This window comes from Mytilus galloprovincialis, chromosome 3, assembly GCF_965363235.1.
Source record: "Mytilus galloprovincialis chromosome 3, xbMytGall1.hap1.1, whole genome shotgun sequence".
NCBI classification, from domain to species: Eukaryota; Metazoa; Mollusca; class Bivalvia; order Mytilida; family Mytilidae; genus Mytilus; species Mytilus galloprovincialis.
The window spans coordinates 25,296,811-25,310,732 of record NC_134840.1 but is presented as its reverse complement, the minus strand read 5'-3'; the positions used below and the strand labels follow the sequence as shown (position 1 = coordinate 25,310,732).

The 13,922-nt window shown below is 31.6% G+C and overlaps 1 protein-coding gene and 1 long non-coding RNA gene across 3 annotated transcripts; one reads left to right on the top strand and one right to left on the bottom strand.

The window, feature by feature from the left end:
• Window positions 1-2,615: 2,615 nt before the first annotated feature.
• On the top strand, window positions 2,616-8,528 carry LOC143067514 (uncharacterized). The gene is made up of 2 exons (XR_012975960.1): window positions 2,616-2,884; window positions 7,933-8,528. It is a non-coding gene; the product is annotated as an uncharacterized LOC143067514 (long non-coding RNA).
• A 697-nt stretch (window positions 8,529-9,225) lies between these two features.
• LOC143067513 (uncharacterized) lies at window positions 9,226-13,680 on the bottom strand. Of its 2 annotated transcripts, none has more exons than XM_076240833.1 (4): window positions 13,581-13,680; window positions 12,027-12,410; window positions 9,804-10,209; window positions 9,226-9,327 (listed from the first exon to the last, which is right to left on the bottom strand). In XM_076240833.1, the coding sequence occupies exons 2-3, from the start codon at window positions 12,394-12,396 to the stop codon at window positions 9,815-9,817; spliced, it is 765 nt and encodes a 254-aa protein (XP_076096948.1). In that variant the 5' UTR covers window positions 12,397-12,410; window positions 13,581-13,680; the 3' UTR covers window positions 9,226-9,327; window positions 9,804-9,814. The 2 variants fall into 2 exon arrangements, with proteins under 2 accessions (XP_076096948.1, XP_076096949.1); XM_076240834.1 differs by having other exon boundaries at window positions 12,027-12,398; window positions 13,581-13,657.
• Window positions 13,681-13,922: the final 242 nt, after the last annotated feature.

Genomic DNA, 13,922 nt, shown 5'->3' with positions numbered 1-13,922 from the left:
TTTTTTTATCCCTTTACATATAATTGTAGGTGAACTTATGACCATTATCCATAAAAAATATATAATGTGACTTTGTCTACTACATATTATATGTGCAATTTTCATACAAAATAAATATGGTGACTTTTTTCCCAGTGACCTTTTTTTTTCCTGTGACCTTTTTTCTGTGACTTTTTTCCTTCATTCAATACATGAATGTAAATATTATGTTTTTTTTTTTTACAGAACACTGTGTTCCGATACATTTATATAAGATAAGATAAGATAAGATAAGAATTTTATTAATCTAATCAAGAACCCACAAAGGGCATCATTTTACAACACAATATGATTGGAAAAAGCGAAACAGAAAACTAATACATATACTATAACGTTATGAACAGGATCAGAGCCTAACACAACATGTGTTTTATATAACTATTATATTAAATCTTATAACAATAAAATACTAAATTACTTCATATATTTTGTTTACATCTGGATCTTATTTCTAAGGGACCGTTCAATATTTATCAGATGGATGGGCCGGTGCATTCTTAATATTGATTCATTAAAAAAGTTAATGTCCATCCTTTTAAATTCTGAAAAAAAGTCCTCGCCCATCTAAAAAAATCTATAAAAAAACTCCTTGCCCCTCTAAAGCTTAAAACAATCTTTTTCTATTTGAAAGTTTGCAGGTTTATGTTTAAATCAAAGAATAGACTTTGGTGTAAATACAAAATTTAAAATGTGCTAGTTAATTCCATTTATATATAAATATTTAAGTGTGTATCAGAACCATACATTTTATTGTTTTTAAAACCAGCATGAATATACATGTATATATTTGATTTTATATTTGCAGCCTCAGATACAATATTGATTTAAAATAAAGGAAATAATTTAAACTAAGGGACAATAACTCTTGGACTAGTAAAAATATTATCATATGCTGAATTACTAATTATTGTCTTAATAACACAGCATGTTAAATATAGTTCAAATACCAATGTCCCTTTATCTAATCTTTCAAAAAAGAAATTATGGTCTTTTTAAGCAATTTAGGCAGACATATTTTTGACTTTGATGCACCCTTTTTCACCTATTAATTAATTCCGTACATTTGACAGTAAAACACCAAACAACCTGGCATTCTGTAAGATTAATATATAAATGAGATAGCTGTAGAGTTATATGAAGATCTAAATTGATTTGAAAAAGTTATAAAAAAGTTTAAAGATGACTATCTAATGATGTGGCCTAAACTGAAAATTTAAGCTTTTTTTAACCTTTTTATTAAATCCATAAGAATGACACCAATTCACCAAACTACCAAACAACCTGATATTCTGTAAGATCAATATATAAATAAAATAACTATAGAGTTTTATGGAAATCCATGTTAATTTAAAAAAGTTATAAAAAAAATTAAAGATGACTTTCTGGAATTAGCCTAGACTGAACATTTTAGCTTTTTTAACCTTTTTATTAAATCCATAAGAATGACAGCAATTCACCAAACTACCAAACAACCTGGTATTCTGTAAGATCAATATATAAATGAAATAATTGTAGAGTTTTATGAAAATGCCAGTTGATTTGAAAAAGTTATGAAAAAAATTAAAGATGACTATCTGGATTTAGCTAAAACTGAAAATTTTAGCTTTTTTTTAACCTATTTATTAAATCCATAGAATGACAGCAATTCACCAAACTACCAAACAACCTGGTATTCTGTAAGATCAATATATAAATGAAATAATTGTAGAGTTTTATGAAAATCCATGTTGATTTGAAAAAGTTATAAAAAAATTTAAAGATAACTATCTGGATTTGGCCTAAACTGAAAATTATTGTTGAGACCATGTCCTTTATGTATTTGTGCCTGCAAAAGGAATTTCCTCCACACCAATAAAATTGAAAGCAAATTTTTTTCAAATAAAATAAGTTCTAGCCCATCCACTATATATATTAAAAAAAGTTCTCGCCCATCCAAATATTTCCACAAAAAAAGTGCTTGCCCTGCCCCATTTTGCACCGGCCCATCCATCTGATAAATATTGAACGGTCCCTAAACCTTTAATAATGTAATTTCCTAGGCACATGAGAGTTGGTAAATGCTCATTTGTGAACAGCCAGAAATATTTCTTATCATTAGGTAGTTCTTTAAAATTAGTACAAAAAGTTATAACTTTATCAAATAATAATTTCCTCTGTTCATCATATAATGGACAATTTACTGTAAAATGGGTCTCATCTTCAATAGAATTTGATCCATGTGATAATACATACATACATGATCTTTCCTGTACATGAATGAAGAATTAACAGAATTTGAAAAAAAAATGTATTTTTATTAATGATCTATTCATTGAAATGTTAAGTTCAGTTTAATTTAACGTTAAAGCAGGTAGCATTCTAAGGTTCAAGATTGCTTTTTTCTACAGCCGTGTACTAAATCATAAATAAATTAATTTATGATCTATATTGTACTGTGGAGTGGTTAGAGTATTTCTAAAATTAACATTATTGTAAGTTATATAAATTAATGATTTATTACCGCTCAATTACCAGTACATGTGGTAATAATGGTAAACAGAAACTATAACATACTCATCATTTTATTTATCTTTCATCTTTTGGTGTGGGTATATCACTGACAATTAGCACACACTATAAACATATGGGTACTGTGTTATCTATCGGCTTGTCAGCATGACAGTCAGTCAATGTCGGGGATTGTAAATACAAGGATGTCCAGGCCATCTTGGGTGTCATAGTCCAGTTTTCAACATGAAGATCGATTCTGCAACACAGAGTGATTTTGATTTAACGTTCTATTATTTAGACCTCATGTGCACACCTCACAATACATTGAAAGACCAGTTTTACTCATTATTTAGTGGTAAGAATTCATTAATTTATCAAATTCATTGTATAAAATGATATCAGAAGTCAATATCTTCTAATGATTTGTATAGTAAGATAAGCATGCCATTGTTCCAAACAATATCTCTTCTCTGGAGCTCTCGGTGTAGAAGTGTTACAATAATCATAAATTTATAGGAAAGATGAAACTGAATTTCCCGGCAATATGTCTTTGCATATTTCGAACTAAAATAGTTGGCTGGTTCGTTCTAACGCACGATTTCAAATGTGTTTATTTAAAGTGGTTTGACGTCGCGTACGGTGTTGGTGTTAGTTTTGGTAACGTTATTTTGACGTTATTTTTCATGCATTGTATAAATAACGTCGTACTTTTTTTTATTTCGTGCAGCTCAATCATACAGCATAATTTATATGAGCGGTTTGCTTGACTTGCTACGCATAGAACCGAAATGCAAAAGCGGCACATATGTTTTTAAGTAGAGTTAAATTAAAACAGAAAAATAATATTCATTTACATTAGTATCCCCTTGGAGCAAAGATATTTTCTCTTTCTTTTGATTGAAACAGGATATTTAAAAAAAGTTTAAACCACTGTCTTTTCTGCTGATTTTTCTTTTAGTTTAAACATATTTATTTATAGTGGATTGGGAAACAAGTTATTACAACTTATATGAATCCGTTTCCACTTTGAGGGTGCCAGTGCTTCCTTGTAGCCTAAGCCTGCTCTTTTCGAAATCTAAACGGGTGACTTTTATGTGCCAGAGATATTGCTCTCTCTTAATAAAACACGGGCCAGTCATTTATCGCCCTCTTCCGACGGACTATCATTGTTTCACAAGACCATCATACTCGCAAATGGTGTCAAGGGCTTATTCTTTTATCCGCTTTTGATAATTTCCGAATAAAAATTTTATTAGTTGAATCGTTTGTTTCATCGCCTGTATTAAATGTTAAAAGAATCAACAGTTGAAAGCAAATTCAAAATTAACCACAATAAAATTAATTTAATCAAATTTGCCAATTTCATAAACAAAAAGAAATTTAATCTCAACTATGAACAAGAAAACAGATGGGCGCAGATAATTTTAGCGCAAAACTACTAGGGGAAATTTTAGCGCAGACATTAGAGCCCATTTTAGCGCAGGATTAATCCGTTCAGCTGCATTTTCGATAGCCCATTTTAGCGAAAACTTTCCTAGTTGAATAATACTAAAACCACGAGCATTAATTTATGCTGGTTTAGTATTAAAGTTGTATGTATATATATGTTCACTTTGGTTCATCATTGAAATAAAAGTAGTTTAGTTACAAGTATGATAAGTCATATTATACAGTTTTGGAGGGGGGGATTTGAAATTATAATAGCACAAAAAATACTATATAACATTAAAATCTACTGTTCAGGGATTTTTTTGAACCCATTTTTGATCACATGTCGGAAGTATTAACAACACAGTCAGCGACTACTTTTGTCTAGTCATAATGTCACACCATGCTTTTTTACTTGTTTTGACGTTACGTTCTGTAAAACTTGACATGTAGTGCCTAACGTCGAAAATTGTGGAAGTCTTTACGTGCCATGCTAATTAACTTTTTCCAATTTGATATAACGAATTATGAATTTGATAAAACAAATTAGCAATTTGATATAACAGATTAATAATTTGGTATAACAAATACTCAGCTATTTACGTTTTTCTTGAAACTATCATCAAATTGCAAACAAGAACATATATATAAAAATACAATGTATAGGCGAATGTGCACCACAATCTAGACAAGATAAAGAGAAAAATCAGTTCCTACTGCAACTTTATCAACAGCATTGTACTGATTGTGCATGGGTTTTCTCTTCCAGATCTCGCGCATGGGTCTTTGTTTTTTAATAAAAAGTGTGCAAACAAAATAAATATTGAAACAAATATATAAAGAAAAATGCAAGGATGAACTTAAGAGTGTTTCATTAATCCTTGTAAGCCCATCGAAATTGATAAAGAAGCATGCCAGCATTTTTTATCCTAACATGTTCCTATGTCCCTAGAAACACACTATCCATTCTTTCTGATTTGAAAATGTGCAATATAAAGTGATCCTTTTTCTATTTTAATCGTTCGTTCTAAGACACCAGGTCCCATGTACTGAATAGAGAACATTCAAACTAGTTCCCCCAAACTGCTTCAAATAATAGATAAAAGGGGAGGGAGAGGGTTCCAGAAACATTAAACCTGTTTAAAAGAAAGTTTTGAATAAGCACTCAATGACATATTTGTCGCTGGACGTCAGATAAACAATAAATCAATACAAAAAAAAATGCGCCAATTTGGGTTACGCAATGTTTCAACCAATCTCATTATTATAATTAAATCATACTATTTGTAGAGAAATTGACAATTTGTTATTTCTAATTGATAATTTGTTATATCAAATTAATAATCTGTTATCTCAAATTGATAATTTGTTATACCAAATTATTAATCTGTTATATCAAATTGCTAATTTGTTTTATCAAATTCATAATTCGTTATATCAAATTGGAAAAAGTTAATTAGCATGGCACGTAAAGACTTCCACAATTTTCGACGTTAGGCACTACATGTCAAGTTTTACAGAACGTAACGTCAAAACAAGTAAAAAAGCATGGTGTGACATTATGACTAGACAAAAGTAGTCGCTGACTGTGTTGTTAATACTTCCGACATGTGATCGAAAATGGGTTCAAAAAAATCCCTGAACAGTAGATTTTAATGTTATATAGTATTTTTTGTGCTATTATAATTTCAAATCCCCCCCTCCAAAACTGTATAATATGACTTATCATACTTGTAACTAAAATGTAAAAAACGGCGTTTTGTGACATTTTGACTAGACAAAAACAAAAAGATCGCGTTTATTTTTTTTTCAATATTTTCTCTTAAAACTTCGAAACAATTTTTTTTCATACACTTAAAAAAAAAGTTTTCACGTTTGAATAAAATTTCATATCGTAGAAAAGACTGCAACTGCCTACTACTTTTCATAAGACACTTAACAAATACGCCAAAACGTCAGAAAACGGCGTGTGTGACATTTCAACGGATTTAATAAAATTAACAATTTAGGACATAAGGGAGCTACCATTTGATTTTTATTGGGGGGCTAGGATGAAAAATTTTGTCCTGCATTTTTTTTTAGCTGTAATCTCTGTCCTGCCTTTTTATTTTTCACTCTGTTCGGTCCTGCCTTTTTTTTTTTTTTTAGTTTATCCTGACTTTTTTTTACCTAAATTGTCGTCCTGACTTTTTTTTTTGCAAGTGTCTCATCCTGCCTATTTTTTTCAAATTTCATCCTAGCCCCCCCCCCCTAAAAATCAAATGGTAGCTCCCTAATTTAAACAATACTTACTAATTGAAGACATAGAAAGTTGTATATTTATTGTATAATTTTGACACAGGAAGGGTGGATATGTAAATTGTGGTTTGGATCTGCAGCATTCGTTCGAATTTTGAAGAGCTCCAAAAAATATGCAAGATCTGGGTTTTGTGACAGAAATACAAATTTCAAAAAATCATTAATTCTGCCACGATCTTTTAAAATGTTGTAACACAACTTTTTATTTTTTTTCCTTATTATATACGGAATAAAAAGATATATCATTTTCGGAATAATCTATTTGAATTACCTTTAAAAATCACTCTTAACTTCACTTTTTTTCAATTTTCGGCTTGACCACAAGAATAACTTCAAAGCAACGCTAATCATATGTCGCGGTGTTACTTGTCTACACGCTCAAAATCTGTGTTATTAGGGATCATTCGAGTAACAAAATGAATAAAAGTATTGATTTTAAGGCATTTTCCATTTCTACTTTTAATTACGCACATTTTGATATCTGCATTTATATAGTTATCAATTCCGATACTTCTAACAAATGCAATAAAGGAGAACTGGAAAGCAAAACCCGTATTATCACCAACACCGTACGCGACATCTTTCCGAATCAATAATGAAAGGCAGCATTTTATGAATTTATTTTTTTACCATTGCCATTAATGAAAATTTCAAAGAGGTCAGCAAAAAATTTCAAAGACGTACTACATTCAATTGTCTATGAATTCATTTTTCACCAGAGCTTTTAAAAATGGATTTAAGCTGTACTAAAATTCACTTCCATATATACTTTGAACTTATCTTTTGATATAATTGCTTATTTCTAAACGTATGTCCATTAACACCAAAATATTTAAATTAAGATCTGACACTGACAATATTTAACCAATATGTGCAATGTACCAATTTAAAAGTCAAATTTCAGGCTTGAAAAAAAGACTATTAGCAGGTCTGAGCATAATTCGCCGATTGCAATTGATTGAGATTGCACTTGACTTATACTGAAGCATAACATATCATTCCTTTTCATTGATGGCAAGCAAACATTGACGAAAAGTTTTCTTGTACAATGAGTGACAAGTAAGTGTTTGCACAGTGGATGTAACAAAAACATTATGCTTACAAGCTGTAACTCATCATTATCAAGCTACAAACTAAACATAAAATCCTTTCTTTGAGTAGAAACCGAGAAGACCAGAGTTTTATATACACGGTCTTTCAGACAAACGGACGGAATCGTGCGGATACTAGACTTGTTTATGCCCTCGGCGACGTATAGTTAAAACTAAATTTTGTAACATGTTTCTAGAAATAATTTCTTACAAGACAGTTTTATATAGATATGTTTGTCCTTTTCTGATTTCGACACCATTTAAACGGTTCATTTTTTTTAAATTAATGTGTTATATGTGCTGTATACCAGTTAATTCTGCATTAAGTATTTTTTAACACACCACACACACACACAAAAACATTTATATATTCACGCCGCATATATAAAACCATGATTTCTTTTACTATTTATTTTGTTTTAATCACAATTCGACGGTATAGTTATCTTGCTATTTCATTTGTGACAACATAAAACATGAGATTTGATCACGTAGAAATAATTGTACTTGGTTTATTTAACCCCTTATCCACTAACAATTAAATGATTAATTTATTATATATAATTTGTATGTTTACCTATTACAGAAAAGCCCGTACAACCGGGTTCCAAGGATTTAGATTGTTATCTCAAGACACTTCAAGTTGTTGCAACATGTCAATCACCGATGTCTATAAATACCGATACCGAAAAGAACATCTCATCGACTGTATCCGATAACTTTACCAAACCATCGGCACAAGAACCAGACTACCCACAGCTTGATATCAACAACCTTGACGAATTCCTCCTGCAAGAATTAGAGGTAATTTCAACAGAACTTTCGGTAGTAAATTCAACAAAAAGGGGACAGAAGGTAAAAAAGAGACTTTTCGTCTGTAGCAATGACGGTGAACCAAACACAAAATGGAGAAGAACAGGAAGTTTCACAGAAACAGATGCTGACATTGAGTTTATATGGACATCGTTCGACTCTGCTGGTCGCAGTTAAGAATATAATGGGCGTGTTTGATACATGAAGCCTTTGTTTGCCCTTTTAGTGAGGTCCGTTTGAATAGCAACATTTGTAATCATGTTAATTGACTTACATGATAAAAGTAACTGTTGTATGTTTGATAATTTGTGTACAAATATATAAAGATATAGTGCTAAATGATATATTATAAAGTGTACAATAACCACATTTTCTTTCACTTTTGTCAAAATCTGAACTGAGGAAAAGGAAGAGGGATTTTCTGTATAGGTTGCCCTTAATTAAGTATGTATGGAGTAAAGCATCTATCAAAACTCATATTATACAGGCAAGTGGATGTCCAAATATAAAAACAGCCGCAAAATACAATTGAATACCATTCTTTTTTTTCCAATATTGTATTGATTCTGAAACGTTTGATTCAAATGAGGACGAACTACTTATCACAAATCACAAGCACCGCATTAGGCGGATTTGTTTTTATCAAATGCGGACTGCAAAGCAGTTTTGATTAATATTTCCAGTCCTAGATGTGTTTAAAATGACCACTTTCGTGTAAAACATATAAGACAGTGGAGATGGCTAATTTTAATTGCTTACATGTGAACCCATAAGAAACAAAATTTAAACATTTCAATTGTGGTTCTTCATGTTTTATTCTAGGAAACGTCAAAAATCATCTTTTTCGTCTTTGTTTGCATATTATAACGACCAGCAGCACTTGTCATGACCAAATCAACAGCACAGATTGATACATTCTGTCGAAGGTCAATGTACCCACCCTGAAATAGATCCTACAAGATACCAGCATAAAAGCATATAGCTTACTCGGTCCTACAAGAAACCAACATTCAGAAAACGTTAAGAAGTTATAATTCTTGTATATAAAAAAAAACACAAAATCAAGCTAATTTCAAAGGTTTATTTGGAAAGAGTTTTTTTTTAATTTAACAGCTGCTATACTAGAATCTGTACTTTGGACAACCTCTGCTGATGACTAATGACACATCTATTGAAATAAAAAAGATAAAACAGGTTACAAATATTATATTCATACCTTGTTCAATAAGTGGGTTTCGGTGTTTTTTTAACACCAAAGAATTGCAATAACAAACTGTATCTGACTTACAGATTATATTGCCGTCTTTCATCCTTTTTGTTTCAGCTGACAACTCCTAAGAAATATGCATTTGCATGTTATTAGGTTTAAGTTATCGTGATGAAATAAATAGTTCTCTTGAAGTAATTATGTGCCACAAAAATACGAGTTAACCTTCGATATAAGTTACTGTCGTTTTAACTTTGCATCATGGAAACTAAGTAAACTAACAAGTTGAAATTTGTTTAAATGCCTTAAAAGCAACATGTTAAAGCTATTGTTCTCGTATGTAAAATATTGTAAACATTATTACGGTCTCTCCTGATCACGGATTTGTTGCTTAAAATATAAGGACGTAAAAATAATTAGCTTGAAAGTATACATACACGCTATTTGCTTATCCTACAAAACTTGTACCACTGTACACAGGTGCAGAACCAGAGTAGATTGATGTTGATGGATAGGCACCACCGGCATAATATCCACCACCGACACCACCAAGACCTCCAACACCTCCAAACCCTGCAGCACCTCCAAAACCTCCAACACCTCCAAACCCTCCAGCACCTCCTAAACCTCCGACACCACCAAGACCGCCAACACCTCCGAAACCTCCAACACCACTGTAGCTTGGATAGCTACCACCAGCTAAGTAGGAACCAGAATTTCCGTATAGATAGTTGCTAGATCCGCCATATGATGGGTATGTAGATGCACCGCCAAGGTATGAGCCTGAACTATATGGCATGATGCTACCAGAAGTTCCATAGCCATATCCGCTACTATATCCACCTTTAAAATAATAATAATAATATAATTAACTGGGATCGATAAATATTTAACAATACTTCTATATTTGCCCTATACTTTTATCGAATAACATATTTTTTTCAAAACCAGTACGTATGACTGATTTTTTGGATGGACAATTTAAACAAAGACGTAAAAATGTGTTCTGGAATTTTTAAAATACAGAATTATTCTTTTATGATAATGCCTATTTCATATTCTAATGTCATCGTCATAAGTTATTATAAAATAGTAACCAAGTTTCTGGAAGCCGATCATCTTATTTCTTTAACAAACATTCATTGATTTTCAGGTGACAACAAAAATCTCTATTCAAAAACAATTTAAGTGTTTGGCATGAAGGTTTATAAGTTAGTTAGACTGAAATGATTTTACAAGAAGTTATTATGCAAATTTGTTTTTAATAAGAGCACCATTATCATATAATTTTTATCATTTTCTTAAAAGAACTGCATTTACACAGTTTTGTGTAAAATTTAATTCAGATGGTAATGTTATTATGTGAACAAATATCATGTATGCTCATATAAAAAAGAAGATGTGGTATGATTGCCAATGAGAAATATCTCAAATGACACGGAAACTAACAAATATAGGTCATTGTACGGCCTTCAACAATGAGCAAAGCCAATACCACATAGTCAGCTATAAAAGGCCCCGAAATGAAAATATAAAACAATTCAAACGAGAAAACTGACGGCCTTATTTATGTACAAAAAATGAACGAAAAACAAATATATAACACATAAACAAATGACAGCCACTAAATTACAGGCTCCTGACTTGGGACAGGTATCTACATGCAGAATGTGGCGGGTTTTACATGTTAGAGGGATCCAAACCATCCCACTAACCTATGACAGTGGTGAAACAGTACAACATCAGAACTAAGACTATAAAAATCAGCTGAAAAAGGCTTAACTCATCAGATGGATAGAAATACAAATACAAGTGGACGTGGCCAGGTACTTATACATCCCAACAACAAAAAGGCACTTAGTACAGATCTGAGAGTACTCGCAGTTACTGACAGCTAGTTCAAACCCACTAACAACAATGTTACATTTAAAAAAAATAACGTATCCTAGTATTAATTATCAATCAGTACACATCCAACATCCTATGCCGGGATTTAGTGTAAAGACGTCACAAACAGTCAGAGAAAAACATGACCTTGTGCAATGCCAAGATACCAGTATATCGACAGATTGTAGATCCATGAATGTGTATATGTATATAACAATAATATTAAGTTTGCTTTTAATTTGACTGATAACAAAATCAATATAAAAACAATATTCAATGATCTAATTACAGTGTTGGTAACTTTTTAGAATAAGTTTATTTAAAGGATCAATTTATTTTTCGATTGTTTTGATAAATCGCAGACACAACAATATCGCGTTGATATATACATACAAAGATGTTTAGAGGTTCGGGAGAAACACCAAAATCGACGGATATGCACTTATGATTATTGATTTACAAAAAGTAACACAAAAGGTGGAAAATACAAGTTTAGAAATACCAGTAAACAGACAGAGACTTGGTGCATATGACAAATAATCTTATCAAAATACATTGAAATAAAAGAACCAGTACAAGAACTTATAAAGTAAACAGGTTCATTTTTGTGGGGTCAAAAGTGGGGAGACAAGCCGAGGGACATCCAGTTTTTTTACAAAAACTTTATATTTAACATTTATTTAAGAAAGCAAAATATATTTCAGATATGTCTCTAGCTGGACATTTCCATATGCTCTAAATGGCAAAATTACCAATAAAATAGCCTTACATACCTCCACCGTATCCACCCCCGTATCCTCCTCCGTATCCGCCTCCGTATCCGCCTCCGTATCCACCACCGTATCCTCCTCCGTATCCTTTTCCGTATCCTCCTCCGTATCCTTTTCCGTATCCTCCTCCGTATCCTTTTCCGTATCCTCCGTATCCTTTTCCGTATCCTCCTCCGTATCCCTTTCCGTATCCTCCTCCTTTTCCGTATCCACCTCCTCCATATCCCATCCTATAACCCCCGCCATATCCTCCATATCCTCTTCCGTGTCCTCCACCATATCCTCCTCCGTGTCCTCCACCATGACCATACCCACCTGCCTCAACATAGGCAACGACAACAGCAAGGGCAAGTACTAACTTCATGGTCGTCATACCTAATTATTTAACTTTGAACAATGTAATAATTTTATTATAAAAACATTGTAATTGTCATGTTTTAATAAAAATCATTCATATTGAATTTCTTTCAGACTGCGACGACAACATATGTAAAGATATATTTACACAAAAGACTCAAAAATTATTGTAAAAGTTTTATATTCTTTGAATTTAATTTGAATGTTAAAGATCATCATTAAAAAAAATATTTTTTTTTTATATACTTATCCATAAATCAAACAGTTTTTCAGTACAACTTTAAACATTGCTGTTGAAGACAGTTTTGATACTAAATCGGAAATTTAAATGTTTTCGTAAAAAGATACATCATTGAACGACATTCTGAACTAACGTGCTTTGTCAGAAAGTCAAACTAGATAGATTTACTTAAAACAAATATAAAGATTGGATATGGTTAAGAGTGTCTTTCTTATTTATTTTCGCGATAATTACACCAAATAAATCCAAATCAACCAAAATTGCAGTTTTGATAAACTTTCAGGCATTTGAAATTGTAAACATTTTAAAAGATTTGCCGTTGTACAAACAAAGCTGTCATGTTATCGTCACTTATATTTTAAATTTGAAAACTTGGTTTTAAATAGCCCTGGCGGGAAAAGATTTTTTGGAGGAATGGCTCTACCCACCTGAAAAGTGGTTTACTTAAAATTTGTATAATTTAAAAAGCAAATGTGATATCGGTCCGACTCATATATACTCTTCATAAACGATGAACCTTTGAGAATGGGAAACGTTCAAATGTAGTAACAATCAGTCTTTAGCCAGTATATCAATTCCAATTTGTTTAATTTCTAAAGAGTTGGAGCTCATTCCCATTATTTAGCTGATTTTTTTATACGATAAATTATGATTAAGGTTGTTGTTGTTTGCTGAACGTTCAATGGCAAATAGTTGGCGCATATTCAAGACAATCTTAATTAATATCAAAACTAAATCATTTTGTTCTTGGTTTTTGAACAAGTTAAATTCGTAATATTTCTTGAAATCACCTTTAAATGCAATTTGTTGAAGATTTCGATTCCATTAGTTTCGTTAAATATGATGAAAAATCTATTTATTAGCCTTTTATCAACTTTTCAATATTGAATATACAAATACACTACCCCAGCTTTAAACAAAAAACAAACCAAATGACTTGTGAAAACTAAAGACCATACCTTAATTTGACCTGTGTGATCCTAAACAGCGCTGTTGTTCAGAATTAGTAGAATTAGTTTATATACGTCCAACGGAATCATGTGATATTTCCGTAAATAGATGTTCTAACCGGGTGACTTGTCGGAATATTTGGTAATATTCATCATATGTGTATTGCCTAAGTATGGGTTAATACAGGTCACGGTTGTCAGGCCGGTTGACAAATCACTCTCAAGAATCTTCCTTCTATAAGAACGTTTCATAATAACATGATACATATGTTTACGTTTTTAACACCGGATTTACTTGTAAAAATGTCAAAACGTTTTCGAAGATTCCTAACATTGATAACTTAATCAAAA